Consider the following 18,391-nt stretch of genomic DNA (forward strand, 5'->3'; position numbering starts at 1 on the left):
CCTCCCTCCTGCAGCTCTCCATCCACCTGGCGGGCAGTGGCGAGGAGCGATCCCACCTCCTGGTGATGAAGGGAGCACCAGAACGAATCCTCGACCGTTGCTCCAGCATCCTCCTCCAAGGCAAGGAAACGCCACTCGACAGCGAGATGAAAGAGGCCTTCCAGAATGCTTACCTCGAACTTGGGGGACTCGGGGAGCGCGTGCTGGGTGAGTCAGGCATCCACAGATTCAAGGTGGGATCTTACTGTGCATGCTGTTGGAGTCCTTCCTTTTGATTTCCCTTAGTTCTCATTTCTGCTGTTTTATATTTGGTTACTGGACTCATAATCGGAATGCGCCTTTAAGCAGTGTGTGATGACATGCAGAAGCATGTATGTATATAATGATGTACACAACCTCTGACCAACAGGTGGCAGTGTAAATCTACCATGTGTCTCTGTACCTCGAGGAGTTGGGGGATAGTCATACTTGCAATAGCTCTGGACAATTTATCAGTATTAGTAGTTTGTAATATAATTCTTATAGTTATCCTTACCACACATTTGTTTTATAATAAAATACTTTAACTAGTCAAGAACTAGACATTATATTGTGCATCATTCCTACCGCTCAAGCACAAGAACACAACATGGTACCAGGTCTGAAGATCTACTAAGAAAACAAGATTCTTTGAAGATCCGAACAACTGAAGGTAACTCCGAAGAAGAAGAAGGTAAAGAAAAAATCTTCTACTAACCTTGTGAACTACTGGAACTAATACTCAAAGCACTGATGGACTTCGGAGTCCAGGATGGAAGGTTTGAAGGCACCACACCAGCTTCGAGTCACTGGTAATGTAGATGAGAATTGGCGTGTATTCAAACAGCAATTCACATTCTTATGTTGCAGCTCTTGGACTGCAGGCATAGCCTGATGAGAGGTGCATTGTGTTGCTGCTCACTGTAGCAGGTCCGCAAGCGATAGAAATATTTAATACGTTTGTTTTCGCTAGCGAGGCGGATAGCAAGAACTTCGATGAAGTTCGAAAGCAATTTGATCGGCATAGCTCGCCAAATAAATGAGACGTTCGAGCACTACATATTTTGCACGCGCACCCAGAAGGCAGGCAAATCGTTTGATGATTTTCTGACCAATTTGCAATTGAAGGCACAGTCGTGTAATTTTGCTAACCTACAAGTGTCGATAATCCGCGATCAGGTCGTGTTTGGGATTTGTAACCACAAGGTTTCTCTCGGTTTCCTGTAGGTCCCCTACAGTGCAGACTTTGTTTGCACTGAGTGCTGAATTTGGTGCATTTGAGTGCTATAGTGAGAGTTTGGTGACTGAGGGAGTTAGGTGAGGAGGGAGTACGGTGCTCCTTTCATTTCATTTCCGCAAAGAGCGAGAAGGGAGCCAGGAGTTTACAGAGAGTGCAGCTGACTGGGAGCAGAGTCGGAGGGCGGAGGTCCAGTTGGTCCACAGGGCAGCTATATTCTGTAAGGTAAGAGGGGATGGAGGCTAGGCCAGTTGCATGCTCCTCCTGTAGGATGTGGGTGGTGAGGGATACCACCGGTGTCCCCGCTGACTATACCTGCGGGAAGTGCACCCAACTCCAGCTCCTCAAAGACCGTGTTAGGGAACTGGAGCTGAAGCTGGATGAACTTCGGATCATCCGGGAGGCAGAGGGGGTGATTGACAAGAGTTACAGGGAGGTAACCACACCCAAGGTACAGGACAAGAATAGCTGGATTACAGTCAAGGGAAAGAAAACAAACAGGCAGACAGTGCAGGGATCCCTCGTGGCCGTTCCCCTTCAAAACAAGTATACCGTTTTGGATGCTGTTGGGGGGGGGTGACCTACCGGGGGAAGGTCCTAGCAGCCAGGTCTCTGGCACTGAGTCTGGCTCTGGGGCCCAGAAGGGAAGGGGGGAGAATAGAAAAGCGATAGTAGTAGGAGATTCAGTGGTTAGGGGAATAGATAGGAGATTCTGTGGTCGCGAGCGAGACTCCCGGAAGGTATGTTGCCTCCCGGGTGCCAGGGCCAGGGATGTCTCGGATCGCGTCTTCAGGATCCTTAAGGGGAGGGGTAGCAGCCAGAAGTTGTGGTGCACATTGGTACCAACGATGTAGGTAGGAAAAGGGGTGTGGAGGTAATAAACAAGTTTAGGGAGTTAGGCTGGAAGTTAAAAGCCAGGACAGACAGAGTTGTCATCTCTGGTTTGTTGCCGGTGCCACGTGATAGCGAGGCTAGGAATAGGGAGAGAGCGCAGCTGAACACGTGGCTGCAGGAATGGTGTAGGAGGGAGGGCTTCAGGTATTTGGATAATTGGAGTGCATTCTGGAGAAGATGGGACCTGTACAAGCAGGATGGGTTGCATCTGAACCAGAGGGGCACCAATATCCTGGGAGGGAGGTTTTCTAGTACTCTTCGGGAGGGGTTAAACTAATTTGACAGGGGAATGGGAACCGGATTTGTAGTCCAGCAACTAAGGTAGCCGATATTCAGGACGCCAAAGCGTGTAATGAGACAGTGGGGAAGGGAACAGTGACAAAGGAGAGTACTTGCAGGCACGGAGATGGGTTGAAGTGTGTATACTTCAACGCAAGAAGCATCAGGAATAAGGTGGGTGAACTTAAGGCATGGATCGGTACTTGGGACTACGATGTGGTGGCCATCACGTAAACTTGGATAGAAGAGGGGCACAAATGGTTGTTGGAGGTCCCTGGTTATAGATGTTTCAATAAGATTAGGGAGGGTGGTAAAAGAGGTGGGGGGGGGGGGGGGGTGGCATTGTTAATTAGAGATAGTATAACAGCTGCAGAAAGGCAGTTCGAGGAGTATCAGCCTACTGAGGTAGTATGGGTTGAAGTCAGAAATAGGAAAGGAGCAGTCACCTTGTTAGGAGTTTTCTATAGGCCCCCCAATAGTAGCAGAGATGTGGAGGAACAGCTTGGGAAACAGATTTTGGAAAGGTGCAGAAGTCACAGGGTAGTAGTCATGGGTGACTTTAACTTCCCAAACATTGAGTGGAAACTCTTTAGATCAAATAGTTTGGATGGGGTGGTGTTTGTGCAGTGTGTCCAGGAAGCTTTTCTAACACAGTATGTAGATTGTCCGACCAGAGGAGAGGCAATATTGGATTTGGTACTTGGTAATGAACCAGGGCAAGTGATAGATTTGTTAGTGGGGGAGCATTTTGGAGATAGTGACCACAATTCTGTGACTTTCACTTTAGTAATGGAGAGGGATAGGTGCGTGCAACAGGGCAAGGTTTACAATTGGGGGAAGGGGAAATACGATGATGTCAGACAAGAATTGAAGTGCATAAGTTGGGAATATAGGTTGTCAGGGAAGGACACAAGTGAAATGTGGAACTTGTTCAAGGAACAGGTACTACATGTCCTTGATATGTATGTCCCTGTCAGGCAGGGAAGAGATGGTCGAGTGAGGGAACCATGGTTGACAAGAGAGGTTGAATGTCTTGTTAAGAGGAAAAAGGAGACTTATGTAAGGCTGAGGAAACAAGGTTCAGACAGGGCGTTGGAGGGATACAAGATAGCCAGGAGGGAACTGAAGAAAGGGATAAGGAGAGCTAAGCGAGGGCATGAACAATCTTTGGTGGGTAGGATCCCCCAAGCCTGACGGGATATATCCAAGGATACTATGGGAAGCAAGAGATGAAATTGCAGAGCCGTTGGCAATGATCTTTTCGTCCTCACTGTCAACAGGGGTGGTACCAGGGGATTGGAGAGTGGCGAATTTCATAGAATTTACAGTGCAGAAGGAGGCCATTCGGCCCATCGAGTCTGCACCAGCACTTGGAAAGAGCACCCTACCCAAGGTCAACACCTCCACCCTATCCCCATAACCCCATAACCTGGGACCCTGGAGCTGTGAAGCAATTGTGCGATCCGCAATGCTACCGTGCTGCCTGGAATGGCATGCCCCTGTTCAAAAAAGGGACTAGGGATAACCCTGGGAATTACAGGCCAGTTAGTCTTACTTCGGTGGTAGGCAAAGTAATGGAAAGGGTACTGAAGGATAGGATTTCTGAGCATCTGGAAAGACACTGCTTGATTAGGGATAGTCAGCACGGATTTGTGAGGGGTAGGTCTTGCCTTACAAGTCTTAATTAATTAGATGAGAATTTAGGAGGCATGGTTAGTAAGTTTGCAGATGACACCAAGATTGGTGGCACAGTGGATAGTGAAGAAGGTTATCTAGGATTGCAACGGGATCTTGATCAATTAGGCCAGTGGGCCGACAAATGGCAGATGGAGTTTAATTTAGATAAATGTGAGGTGATGCATTTTGGCAGATCGAATCAGGCCAGGACCTACTCAGTTAATGGTATGGCGTTGGGGAGAGTTATAGAACAAAGAGATCTATGAGTACAGGTTCATAGCTCCTTGAAGCTGGAGTCGCAGGTGGAAAGGGTGGTGAAGAAGGCATTCGGCATGCTTGGATTTCATTGGTCAGAACATTGAATACAGGAGTTGGGACGTCTTGTTGAAGTTGTACAAGACATTGGTACGGCCACACATGGAATACTGTGTGCAGTTCTGGTCACCCTATTATAGAAAGGATATTATTAAACTAGAAAGAGTGCAGAAAAGATTTACTAGGATGTTGCCGGGACTTGATGGTTTGAGTTATAAGGAGAGGCTGGATAGACTGGGACTTTTTTCCCTGGAGCGTAGGAGGCTTAGGGGTGACCTTATAGAGGTCTATAAAATAATGAGGGGCATAGATAAGGTAGATAGTCAACATCTTTTCCCAAAGGTAGGGGAGTCTAAAACTAGAGGGCATAGGTTTAAGGTGAGAGGGGAGAGATTCAGAAGGGCCCAGAGGGGCAATTTCTTCACTCAGAGGGTAGTGAGTGTCTGGAATGGGCTGCCAGAGGTAGTAGTAGAGACGGGTACAATTGTGTCTTTTAAAAAGCATTTAGATAGTTACATGGGTAAGATGGGTATAGAGGGTTATGGGCCAAGTGCGGGCAGCTGGGACTAGCTTAATGGTAAAAACTGGGCGGCATGGACTGGTTGGGCCGAAGGGCCTGTTTCCATGCTGTAAACTTCTATGATTCTATAAGTCTTATTGAATTCTTTGAGGAGGTGACCAAGCATGTGGATGAAGGTAAAGCAGTGGATGTAGTGTACATGGATTTTAGTAAGGCATTTGATAAGGTTCCCCATGGTAGGCTTCTGCAGAAAGTAAGGAGGCATGGGATAGTGGGAAATTTGGCCAGTTGGATAACGAACCGATAGAAGTCAGAGTGGTGGTGGATGGCAAATATTCAGCCTGGATCCCAGTTACCAGTGGTGTACCGCAGGGATCAGTTCTGGGTCCTCTGCTGTTTGTGATTTTCATTAATGACTTGGATGAGGGAGTTGAAGGATGGGTCAGTACATTTGCAGACGATACGAAGATTGGTGGAGTTGTGGATAGTAAGGAGGGCTGTTGTCGGCTGCAAAGAGACATAGATAGGATGCAGAGCTGGGCTGAGAAGTGGCAGATGGAGTTTAACCTTGAAAAGTGTGAGGTTGTCCATTTTGGAAGGACAAATATGAATGCGGAATACAGGGTTAACGGTAGAGTTCTTGGCAATGTGGAGGAGTAGAGAGATCTTGGGGTCTATGTTCATACATCTTTGAAAGTTGCCACTCAAGTGGTTAGAGTTGTGAAGAAGGCCTATGGTGTGCTAGCGTTCATTAACAGAGGGATTGAAATTAAGAGCCGTGAGGTGATGATGCAGCTGTACAAAACTTTGGTAAGGCCACATTTGGAGTACTGTGTACAGTTCTGGTTGCCTCATTTTAGGAAGGATGTGGAAGCTTTGGAAAAGGTGCAAAGAAGGTTTACCAGGATGTTGCCTGGAATGGAGAGTAGGTCTTACGAGGAAAAAACAAACAGGCAGACAGTGCAGGGATCCCTCGTGGCCGTTCCCCTTCAAAACAAGTATACCGTTTTGGATGCTGTTGGGGGGGATGACCTACCGGGCGAAGGCCCTAGCGGTCAGGTCTCTGGCACGGAGTCTGGCTCTGGGGCTCAGAAGGGAAGGGGGGAGAATAGAAAAGCAATAGTTGTAGGAGATTCAATGGTTAGGGGAATAGATAGGAGATTCTGTGGTCGCGAGCGAGACTCCCGGAAGGTATGTTGCCTCCCGGGTGCCAGGGCCAGGGATGTCTCGGATCGTGTCTTCAGGATCCTTAAGGGGGAGGGGGAGCAGCCAGAATTCGTGGTGCACATTGGTACCAACGACATAGGTAGGAAATGGGGTGTGGAGGTAATAAACAAGTTTAGGGAGTTAGGCTGGAAGTTGAAAGCCAGGACAGACAGAGTTGTCATCTCTGGTTTGTTGCCGGTGCCACGTGATAGCGAGGCTAGGAATAGGGAGAGAGTGCAGTTGAACACGTGGCTGCAGGAATGGTGTAGGAGGGAGGGCTTCAGGTATTTGGATAATTGGAGCGCATTCTGGGGAAGGTGGGACCTGTACAAGCAGGATGGGTTGCATCTGAACCAGAGGGGCACCAATATCCTGGGAGGGAGGTTTGCTAGTACTCTTCGGGAGGGTTTAAACTAATTTGGCAGGGGAATGGGAACCGGATTTGTAGTCCAGCAACTAAGGTAGCCGATATTCAGGACGCCAAAGCATGTAATGAGGCAGTGGGGAAGGGAACACTGACAAAGGAGAGTATTTGCAGGTACGGAGATGGGTTGAAGTGTGTATACTTCAACGCAAGAAGCATCAGGAGTAAGGTGGGTGAACTTAAGGCATGGATCGGTACTTGGGACTACGATGTGGTGGCCATCACGGAAACTTGGATAGAAGAGGGGCACAAATGGTTGTTGGAGGTCCCTGGTTATAGATGTTTCAATAAGATTAGGGAGGGTGGTAAAAGAGGTGGGGGGGTGGCATTATTAATTAGAGATAGTATAACAGCTGCAGAAAGGCAGTTCGAGGAGTATCACCCTATTGAGGTAGTATGGGTCAGAAATAGGAAAGGAGCAGTCACCTTGTTAGGAGTTTTCTGTAGGCCCCCCAATAGTAACAGAGATGTGGAGGAACAGATTGGGAAACAGATTTTGGAAAGGTGCAGAAGTCATAGGGTAGTAGTCATAGGCGACTTTAACTTCCCAAATATTGAGTGGAAACGCTTTAGATCAAATAGTTTGGATGGGGTGGTGTTTGTGCAGTGTGTCCAGGAAGCTTTTCTAACACAGTATGTAGATTGTCCGACCAGAGGAGGGGCAATATTGGATTTAGTACTGGGTAATGAACCAGGGCAAGTGATAGATTTGTTAGTGGGGGAGCATTTTGGAGATAGTGACCACAATTCTGTGACTTTCACTTTAGTAATGGAGAGGGATAGGTACGTGCAACAGGGCAAGGTTTACAATTGGGGGAAGGGTAAATACGATGTTGTCAGACAAGAATTGAAGTGCATAAGTTGGGAACATAGGCTGGCAGGGAAGGACACAACTGAAATGTGGAACTTGTTCAAGGAACAGGTGCTACGTGTCCTTGATATGTATGTCCCTGTCAGGCAGGGAAGAGATGGTCGAGTGAGGGAACCATGGTTGACAAGAGAGGTTGAATGTCTTGTTAAGAGGAAAAAGGTGACTTATGTAAGGCTGAGGAAACAAGGTTCAGACAGGGCATTGGAGGGATACAAGATAGCCAGGAGGGAACTGAAGAAAGGGATTAGGAGAGCTAAGAGAGGGCATGACAATCTTTGGCGGGTAGGATCAAGGAAAACCCCAAGGCCTTTTACACATATGTGAGAAATATGAGAATGACTAGAGCGAGGGTAGGTCAAGGACAGTAGCGGGAGATTGTGTATTGAGTCTGAAGAGATAGGAGAGGTCTTGAATGAGTATTTTTCTTCTGTATTTACAAATGAGAGGGGCCATATTGTTGGAGAGGACAGTGTGAAACAGATTGGTAAGCTCGAGGAAATACTTGTCAGGAAGGAAGATGTGTTGGGCATTTTGAAAAACTTGAGGATAGACAAGTCCCCCGGGCCTGACAGGATATATCCAAGGATTCTATGGGAAGCAAGAGATGAAATTGCAGAGCCGTTGGCAATGATCTTTTCGTCCTCACTGTCAACAGGGGTTGTACCAGGGGATTGGAGAGTGGCGAATGTCGTGCCCCTGTTCAAAAAAGGAACTAGGGATAACCCTGGGAATTAAAGGCCAGTTAGTCTTACTTCGGTGGTAGGCAAAGTAATGGAAAGGGTACTGAAGGATAGGATTTCTGAGCATCTGGAAAGACACTGCTTGATTAGGGATAGTCAGCACGGATTTGTGAGGGGTAGGTCTTGCCTTACAAATCTTATTGAATTCTTTGAGGAGGTGACCAAGCATGTGGATGAAGGTAAAGCAGTGGATGTAGTGTACATGGATTTTAGTAAGGCATTTGATAAAGTTCCCCATGGTAGGCTTATGCAGAAAGTAAGGAGGCATGGGATAGTGGGAAATTTGGCCAGTTGGATAACGAACTGGCTAACCGATAGAAGTCAGAGAGTGGTGGTGGATGGCAAATATTCAGCCTGGATCCCAGTTACCAGTGGCGTACCGCAGGGATCAGTTCTGGGTCCTCTGCTGTTTGTGATTTTCATTAATGACTTGGATGAGGGAGTTGAAGGGTGGGTCAGTAAATTTGCAGACGATACGAAGATTGGTGGAGTTGTGGATAGTTGTCGGCTGCAAAGAGACATAGATAGGATGCAGAGCTGGGCTGAGAAGTGGCAGATGGAGTTTAACCTTGAAAAGTGTGAGGTTGTCCATTTTGGAAGGACAAATATGAATGCGGAATATAGGGTTAACGGTTCTTGGCAATGTGGAGGAGCAGAGAGATCTTGGGATCTATGTTCATACATCTTTGAAAGTTGCCACTCAAGTGGATAGAGCTGTGAAGAAGGCCTATGGTGTGCTCGCGTTCATTAACAGAGGGATTGAATTTAAGAGCCGTGAGGTGATGATGCAGCTGTACAAAACTTTGGGAAGGCCACATTTGGAGTACTGTGTACAGTTCTGGTCGCCTCATTTTAGGAAGGATGTGGAAGCTCTGGAAAAGGTGCAAAGAAGATTTACCAGGATGTTGCCTGGAATGGAGAGTAGGTCTTACGAGGAAAGGTTGAGGGTGCTAGGCCTTTTCTCATTAGAGCGGAGAAGGATGAGGGGCGACTTGATAGAGGTTTATAAGATGATCAGGGGAATAGATAGAGTAGACAGTCAGAGACTTTTTCCCCGGGTGGAACACACCATTACAAGGGGACATAAATTTAAGGTGAAAGGTGGAAGATATAGGAGGGATATCAGAGGTAGGTTCTTTACCCAGAGAGTAGTGGGGGCATGGAATGCACTGCCTGTGGAAGTAGTTGAGTCGGAAACATTAGGGACCTTCAAGCAGCTATTGGATAGGTACATGGATGACGGTAAAATGATATAGTGTAGATTTATTTGTTCTTAAGGGCAGCACGGTAGCATTGTGGATAGCACAATTGCTTCACAGCTCCAGGGTCCTAGGTTCGATTCCGGCTTGGGTCGCTGTCTGTGCGGAGTCTGCACGTCCTCCCCGTGTGTGCGTGGGTTTCCTCCGGGTGCTCCGGTTTCCTCCCACAGTCCAAAGATGTGCAGGTTAGGTGGATTGGCCATGATAAATTGCCCTTAGTGTCCAAAATTGCCCTGAGTGTTGGGTGGAGGTGTTGACCTTGTGTAGGGTGCTCTTTCCAAGAGCAGACTCCTTCTGCACTGTAAATTCAATGATAATCTATGATTAATCTAGGACAAAGGTTCGGTACAACATCGTGGCCTGAAGGGCCTGTTCTGTGCTGTATTTATCTATGTTCTATGTTCTAAGGTATGCGAGAGGCTGTGAAGAGAAAATGAGCTTCAGGTGATGGTGCTATCAGGATTTGTCATGCATGCGAGCTAGCTGCACAACAGATTTGAATCTCAAACATTTTGAAGCGAAGATAGGAGAGGCAGCCGACGCCATTAGTGTAATGATGCACTCGAATATAAAACGTGATCCCAGCACCGGTAGTCATTTTAAGCGGCCGATTGACGCCTCCATTTCATGCAAGCGATGCGGTAATAGACATTTGCCACCACAATGTCCAACGTTTGGAAAGATTTGCTCAAATGTAATGGCAAAAATCATTTTGCTAAGCTATGCCTTACCAGTAAAAAAACAGAACAAACAAAATCAATCAACATGTTGGATGAAGTAAACCTCGGAGACCCGTTCTTCGTAGACATGGGGCGGATTCTCTGTTTTTACACTGAGTCCCCACACCGTCGGGAAAACTGTGGTCTTTTACGTCAGGAAAACTGGCATCAAAAGGCTGTTGCTAACTTTGCCTTAGTTCAATTGCTCTGTTTTATTATCTTTGCTCTCGAGTCGCCAGGTATCTTTATGATACCGCCTCGTGGTTCAAGTCCGAGTAATGATCAATAATCCAATACACCGATTAGTAAGGTTTAAATCAAAGCACATTTATTATACACAGTAATCGCAACTCATGCACAAATTCTACGTCTAAGCTACTTCTACAACTAACAGGCCTATACTTAACTTGGAACTGGCCCACCAGGTCAGGGGAACAAATGGCCTTTCGTTCGGGTTCTGAGCCTGCAGGATTCGAAGTTGGTACAGATTGGTAGCTAGGAGCGCCTATCTCGTAGTGAGCGTTGAATTAAGACTTACGGGTTCGATCTTCACTGCTCCGGTCACGGTCAATGTTGGTTCGTTGTTGCTGGGTGACCCGGGCAGGAAAAAGAGCTGAAGAGGAGCTGCTGAAGAGTGAAGAGAGTGGAGAAGAGCAGGTGAAGAGAGCGATTTGAACTTGGGGCTTAATTCTTATAGTCCCCAGAGACTTCCCGCCTTTCGGGGCGGACCCTGTACCTGGTCCCAAGTGATTGGACTTTGTCCCAATCACTTGGTTCGATTTTCTCCAATGCTGGAGCGGTTCCCTGATCGATGGGCGGTCCTGAGGTGGTCATTCACCTCCTTTTGTGTCGGCTTCTGCTGGCGCCGAAGAGTCTGGTTTTGCTTTGTGTGTCTAAATGTTGCTCATTGTTCCCGGGGATTGCTCATTAATATGCAGATGGCTGTTGTTTTGTTGTGCTGATGGTTGCTGGTATCGATAGTGTCTGGCCTTTCCAGAGGTAAATACACAGCCAACCTACAGCTGCTTGTTTTTGTCTTGTTGGCTGACTTTCCCATCAGCCTTTGCCGTTCGCCATTTTGAATCGGGAGTTGGCCATTTTAAGTGGCTACAAGGCCACAGATTCCCCATTTTGCTGGGGGCTAGCAGGCAGCCATGTAGAACTTGCAGCTCTAGCTGCCAATATGGCCCCCAGCACTTCCGGGTCAGAGGCCGCGCATGTGCATGGCAGACTCAGCCTGCGGAACTGAACTGGCAAAGTAGTGCCTGCATCGGCAGCTCGCGCGACACAGACCGCTCGCCCACCCACCCACATTGCCCCCAGTCCCGAATGAAGAACCCCCTGCCCGCCGATCAGCCCTCCCCAGACTGTGGCAGCCCCGGACTGAGACCACAGCCGCAGTTGGCCCTGGAGCATCGCGGGGTGGGTCTCAGGCAATGGCCAGAGGCCTTGGATACTCAGCGTGGAGTACGCCGGTTTTCTTGGGGGGGGGGGGGGGGGGGGGGCGGTGGGGAAGAGAATTTAAAAACCGGCGCGCTCCCGCTTTCGGCGCCAAAACGGATTCTCCGTCCCATCACCAAAAGTAATTTCGCCTTCGGGGAGCGGGGAATCCAGCCCATGATTTCTAGTGCGAACAAGGATAGTAAAAGCATGCAAGAAGACAATGTTTTAATGACGATTTGCAGCAACAGTGAAGTAAATGCAAACACTCCAAAAGACAGATGGACAGTTACATTAATGACACCTTAATTAACTTCGACACGGGAGCGAAGGCCAACCTTATCAGTTTGTCAGATTAAAAGAGCTGAGAATTAAACCGCAAGTGTTGAATAAAGCAGTACTGAAAGACTACAACGGAAATGAAATGACTGCTAGGAGCATGAGAGCTTGATGTAAATGTGAAAAACAGAGTTCACACAGTAAAATTTTCATTGTCGAGGCGGAATGTGAATCTCTACTGGGAGTGGAAACATAAGAAGCACTTGATCTAGCAAGTTTAGCAGACTGTGCTGCAACCTGGCAACATACATCAGTAAATTCCATACTGAAGGAATTTCCTGGGATATTTCAAGGCTTTGGCACATTACCATTCACGTATAGAATCCAGTTATAAGAGAATGCTCAACCAGTCATACACGCACCAAGACATGTACCAGCTCTATTGAAGGACAGACTGAAGGATGAGCTAGATAGGATGACGGCTTTAGGCGTAATCAAACGCATAAAACAACCTACAGATTGGGTAATGTCTATGGTCTGCATTAAGAAGAGAAAGAACGACCTAAGAATCTGTATGGGCCCCAAAGATCTGAACTTCAACTTTAAAAGAGAAGATTATCCGATACCGAAGAAATCACATGTGAGATATCAGGAGCAACCTGTTTTAGCAAATTAGATGCTTCACAAGGTTTTTGGCAGCTCAGGTTGGATAAGGAGAGCACAAAGCTTTTAAGGAGAGCACTTTTAAAACTCCATTCGGGTTTTTTAAGGATTCTATTTGGTAGAATTTCTGCATCATAAATTTTCCGTTGGGCAATGGAACACATTGTGGAAGGAATTCCGGGAGTCAGAGTATATGTTGACGACATAGTCGTCTGGGGATCAACACGAGAAGAGCACGACAAAAGGCTTCTCAAAGTGCTGAAGAACATTAAATAAAATGGCTTAAAGTTGAATAAAGCCAAATGCCAATTTGGTATTGAGAATATCACATCCTTGGGAGGCAGACTTTGTGCAAAAGGTACGCAATCTGATCAAGAAAAAGTAACGACAATGTTGAATATTCCACATCCCAATGACAAAAAAGGTGTGCTAAGAATGTTAGGAATGATAAATTTTATTGGACAATTAATTCCTAATCTTGCATCTAAAACTCCTCACCTCAGAGAAACAATCAAGAAAGACACGATATTCCAATGGTCTACTAGACATGAACAGGAATGGCAAGCATTACAAGAAGCATTGACAACAGAGCCAGCGCTGATATTTTTTGACTCTACAAAGAAGACACAGATGTGTCGAAAGATGGATTGGGAGCAATGTTATTGCAACAGGACAATGATTAAAATTGGCTTCCAATTGCTTATGCTTCAGGTCAATATCGGTTACACAGCGACGGTATGCTCAGATTGAAAAACAATGCTTTGGTTTAACTAATGGTCTTACTAAGTTCCATGACTATGTATATGGTCTACCAACATTTGTAGTGGAAACTGACCACAGACCACTGGTAACAATAGTTTTAAAAAATCTGAACGAGATGTCCCCTAGGATCCAGCGCATGATGATGAAGCTACAAAGATATGATTTTGATCTAATCTACATGCCAGGCAAACATCTCATTGTAGCTGCTATGCTATCTCGATCCACAGGCATAGAAGAGATTCTCCAGTTGGATGAGGATGCTCAGGTCCACATGAATCTCGTCACTGAGTCTTTTCCGGTATTTGACGACAAATCAAGATGCTGCTGAATGAGCCTTGGCGAGTTCCTGCAGTGCATCTTGTAGATGTTACACACGCTGGGCAGCATGGTAGCACAGTGGTTAGCACTGTTGCTTCACAGCTCCAGGGTCCCAGGTTCGATTCCGGCTTGGATCACTGTCTGTGCGGAGTCTGCACATTCTCCCCGTGTCTGCGTGGGTTTCCTCCGGGTGCTCCGGTTTCCTCCCACAAGTCCTGAAAGACATGATGTTAGGTAATTTGGACATTCTGAATTCTCCCTCAGTGTACCCAAACAGGCGCCGGAATGTGGCGACTAGGGGCTTTTCACAGTAACTTTATTGCAGTGTTAATGTAAGCCTACTTGTGACAATAAAGACTATTATTATTAGGAAGGATGTGATTGCACTGAACGGGGTGCAGAGTCAATTCACCAGGATGTTGCCTGGGATGGAACATTTAAGTTGTGAAGAGAGGTCGGATAGGCTTGGGTTGTTTTCACTGGAGCAGAGAAGACTGAGGGGCGACCTGGTCGAGGTGAACAAGATTACGAGGGGCATGGATGATGCACTATCAATTCCAACGAGACGAGAGTAAAGAGTAATCAAGGCTTTATTACACAGAGATGTGTGGCCTCCTACAGCTGCTGCCAAAATGGCTGCAGCTCGGTGAGCACGCACATTTATACTCCGCCTACTGGGCGGAGACAGCAGGCAGGGATCTACCCCCGTACCTGTAGTACAAGAGCCTTACCGTAATACCCTCGTATGTGGTATATACAATACAACAGTGGTGACTACCACAATGGACTGGGTGGATAGGGAACAGCTGTTCCCCTTAGTTGAAGGGTCAGTTCCGAGGGGGGACACAAGTTCAAGGTGAGGGGCAGGAGGTTCAGGGGGGATTTGAGGAAAAATCTTTTTCCCCCAGAGGGTGGTGAGGGTCTGGAACGCACTGCCTGGGAGGGTGGTAGGGGGCGGTTGCCTCACATCCTTTACAAAATACCTGGATGAGCACTTGGCTATGGGCCAAAGGCTGGTAAATGGGATTGGGTCGGCAGCTCAGGTGTTTTTCATGCGTCGGTGCAGACTGGATGGGCCGAAGGGCCTCTCCTGTGCTGTATTATTCTGTGATTCTGTTGGGAGTTGTCAGGGTATTGGGGCCTGAAGACTGCACCCGGGGATTTTGGTCAGAACCTGGGGTCACGGTTTGCACTCACAGGCCTTGGAAAATAACCAGTGATGTAACCCTACTGTCTTTCTCCCTTTCCTCGCCTGTATCTCATTCTCACTCTCTCTTCCCCCCTCTCTCTCTCTCTCCCCCTCTCTTTCCCATCTCCTCTGTCTCTACCCTCTTATTGCTCCCCTCTCTCTCCCGTCTGTTTTACTCCGCTCTCTTCCCATCTCTCACCCCCGCCTTCCATCCTTTCTCTCTTCCCCCACTCTCTTTCATTCCCCCTCACACACCCCAACTCTGTTTCTCTCATCAGCCTTCCTCTCTTTCACCCTCTGCCTCTGACTCTCTCCCTTTCTCTCTCTCCTCCGCACTCTCTCCCCCCGTCCTGCTCTATCCCTCTCATTATCCCTCCCTCTCTCTGTCCCCATTTTTTCCACCCCTCAATCTCTCCTTCCCTCACAATCTTTCTCATCCTCTCCCTCGCCTCCTTCTCTCTCCCCGTCTCTCTATCACACTGTCTAACATTCTCTCCCTCTCTCTATCCAGGATTCTGCCACACTACTCTCCCAGTTGATCAGTTCCCCCCTGGATACAGTTTCGACACGGATGATCTCAACTTCCCCACGGAGAATCTCTGCTTCGTTGGCCTGATGTCGATGATTGACCCCCCCAGGGCGGCCGTCCCAGATGCTGTGGGAAAGTGCCGGAGCGCCGGCATTAAGGTAAGCGAGTCCTGGTATTGGTGAGGCAGAATGGGAGGGTGGAAAGGTCAGAGGGCTTGAACTCTAACATTTCCCCCATCCCAGGTCATCATGGTGACGGGCGATCATCCAATCACAGCCAAAGCCATCGCGAAAGGCGTGGGCATCATCTCAGAGGGCAATGAGACGGTGGAGGACATCGCGCAGCGGTTAAACATCCCCATCAGCCAGGTTAACCCCAGGTACGCACCCGGATACATCCCAGAATAAAGTTCCCTCTGCAATGACCAGCTTCAATTCCAACCTCGGGTCACTGCGGAGTCTGCACGTTCTCCCTGTGTGTGCGCGGGTTTCCTCCGGGTGCTCCGGTTTCCTCCCACAGTCCAAAGATGTGCAGGTCAGGTGGATTGGCCATGATAAATTGCCCCTGAGTGACAAAAAGATTATGTGGGGTTACTGGGTTACGGGGAGAGGGTAGAAGTGAGCGCTTAAGTAGGGAGCTCTTTCCAAGGGCCGCTGCATACTTGATGGGCCGAATAGCTTCCTTCTGCACTGGAGGAATTCTATAATTCCATTCTATCAAACACTCCCAGGCCAGGTACAGCACGGGGTGAGATACAGAGTAAAGCTCCCTCTACACTGTCCCCATCAAACACTCCCAGGACAGGTACAGCACGGGGTTAGATACAGAGTAAAGCTCCCTCTACACTGTCCCCATCAAACACTCCCAGGACAGGTACAGCATGGGGTTAGATACAGAATAAAGCTCCCTGTACACTGTCCCCATCAAACACTCCCAGGCCAGGTACAGCACAGGGTTAGATACAGCGTAAAGCTCCCTCTACACTGTCCCCATCAATCACTCCCAGGACAGGTACAGCACGGGGTTAGATACAGAGTAAAGCTCCCTCCACACTGTCCCCATCAAACACTCCCAGGCCAAGTACAGCACGGGGTTAGATACAGAGTAAAGCTCCCTCCACACTGTCCCCATCAAACACTCCCAGGGCAGGTACAGCACAGGGTTAGACACAGAGTAAAGCTCCCTCTACACTGTCCCCATCAAACACTCCCAGGACAGGTACAGCACGGGGTTAGATACAGAGTAAAGCTCCCTCCACACTGTCCCCATCAAACACTCCCAGGGCAGGTACAGCACAGGGTTAGACACAGAGTAAAGCTCCCTCTACACTGTCCCCATCAAACACTCCCAGGACAGGTACAGCACGGGGTTAGATACAGAGTAAAGCTCCCTCCACACTGTCCCCATCAAACACTCCCAGACAGGTACAGCACGGGGTTAGATACAGAGTAAAGCTCCCTCTGCACTGTCCCCATCAAACACTCCCAGGACAGGTACCGCACGGTGTTAGATACAGAGTAAAGCTCCCTCTACACTGTCCCCATCAAACACTCCCAGGACAGGTACAGCACGGGGTTAGATACAGAGTAAAGCTCCCTCTGCACTGTCCCCATCAAACACTCCCAGGACAGGTACAGCACGGGGTTAGATACAGAGTAAAGCTCCTTCTGCACTGTCCCCATGAAACACTCCCAGGACAGGTACAGCACGGGGTTAGATACAGAGTAATAAGGGGATCAGGGGTTATGGGGAGAAGGCAGGAGAATGGGGATGAGAAATATCAGCCATGATTGAATGGCGGAGCAGACTCGATGGGCCGAGTGGCCTAAATCTGCTCCTATGTCTTATAAAGCTCCATCTAAACTGTCATAATTCGCAGTAATGAGATTGCACTGTTTGGGGAGGGGGATGGGGGGGATGACGATGTGCATGCAGCGTTGTGACTACTTTCGACCTGGCTGTGTGACCTTTGCCTCCTGACCCAGGGACGCCAAGGCCTGTGTGATCCACGGCACTGACCTGAAGGACATGGTGCAGGAACAGCTTGATCAGATTCTAGCCAATCACACGGAGATCGTATTTGCTCGCACCTCCCCCCAACAGAAGCTGATTATCGTGGAGGGATGTCAGCGACAGGTGGGTCCCGTATCGTACGGTATGAACACACACCCTCCCCCTAGCCAATAAAATGAGACAGTGCCTGCACTCCATGGCTGAATAGCTGCTTTCTTGATTGTGCAATGGCATGCAGTACTGACCCCTCACGTATTCTTGGATGGCTGAGTAACAAATGCTGATCAGCAGCATTAAACCTTTTGGTGTCTCTCCCCAGCTGCCCTCACCTCTCCCCCACCAATCTGCAGAATCACCAGGAGTCCTTCATTACTGAAAATGTGCCAATTGATCTCTGGCTGACCCGAGGTTGAAGTCATGTGACAGCATTCAGCCCTGGTTAGCCTAGGCCAGCAGAGAACAGGGGGCCCGACAACCCTTCGAGCGTTTTCCGTTTCTTGATTAATGGCATAACTGTTTCTTTGCGGGACAACACGGTGGCGCAGTGTTTAGCACTGCTGCCTCACGACGCCGAGGTCCCAGGTTCGATCCCGGCTCTGGGTCACTGTCTGTGTGGAGTTTGCACATTCTCTCCGTGTTTGCGCGTGTTTCACCCCCACAACCCAAAGATGTGCAGGATAGGTGGATTGGCCATGCTGAATTGCCCCCTTAATTGGAAAAATGAATTGGGTACTCTAAATTTATAAAAAGAAAATAAATATAAAATAACTGTTTCTCTGCTTCCCTCTGCAGGGTGCCATTGTGGCCGTGACGGGAGATGGTGTCAATGACTCGCCCGCCTTAAAGAAGGCGGACATCGGCGTTGCCATGGGGATCTCGGGCTCCGATGTCTCCAAACAGGCAGCCGACATGATCCTGTTGGACGACAACTTCGCCTCCATCGTAACGGGTGTGGAAGAAGGTGGGGAAGGGGAGTGGATGGGGGTGGCGGGGGGGGGGGGGGTGGGGGAGCTGGGGAGGAAGAGTTTCGGGGGTGGGT

General features: G+C 48.4%; 1 protein-coding gene across 1 annotated transcript in view; it reads left to right on the forward strand.

Annotated features, from left to right (window-relative positions):
* LOC140410329 (sodium/potassium-transporting ATPase subunit alpha-2) overlaps positions 1-18,391 on the forward strand; it is a 725,899-nt gene that overhangs the window by 544,741 nt on the left and 162,767 nt on the right. Inside the window, exons 12-16 of the mRNA XM_072498323.1 lie at positions 15-207; positions 15,322-15,497; positions 15,582-15,718; positions 17,325-17,475; positions 18,145-18,313. Coding sequence (XP_072354424.1) covers positions 15-207; positions 15,322-15,497; positions 15,582-15,718; positions 17,325-17,475; positions 18,145-18,313 — 826 coding nt within the window. The remainder of the gene's footprint in view (positions 1-14; positions 208-15,321; positions 15,498-15,581; positions 15,719-17,324; positions 17,476-18,144; positions 18,314-18,391) is intronic.

The sequence above is a fragment of the Scyliorhinus torazame genome, chromosome 4 (genome assembly GCF_047496885.1).
Source record: "Scyliorhinus torazame isolate Kashiwa2021f chromosome 4, sScyTor2.1, whole genome shotgun sequence".
Taxonomy (NCBI): domain Eukaryota; kingdom Metazoa; phylum Chordata; class Chondrichthyes; order Carcharhiniformes; family Scyliorhinidae; genus Scyliorhinus; species Scyliorhinus torazame.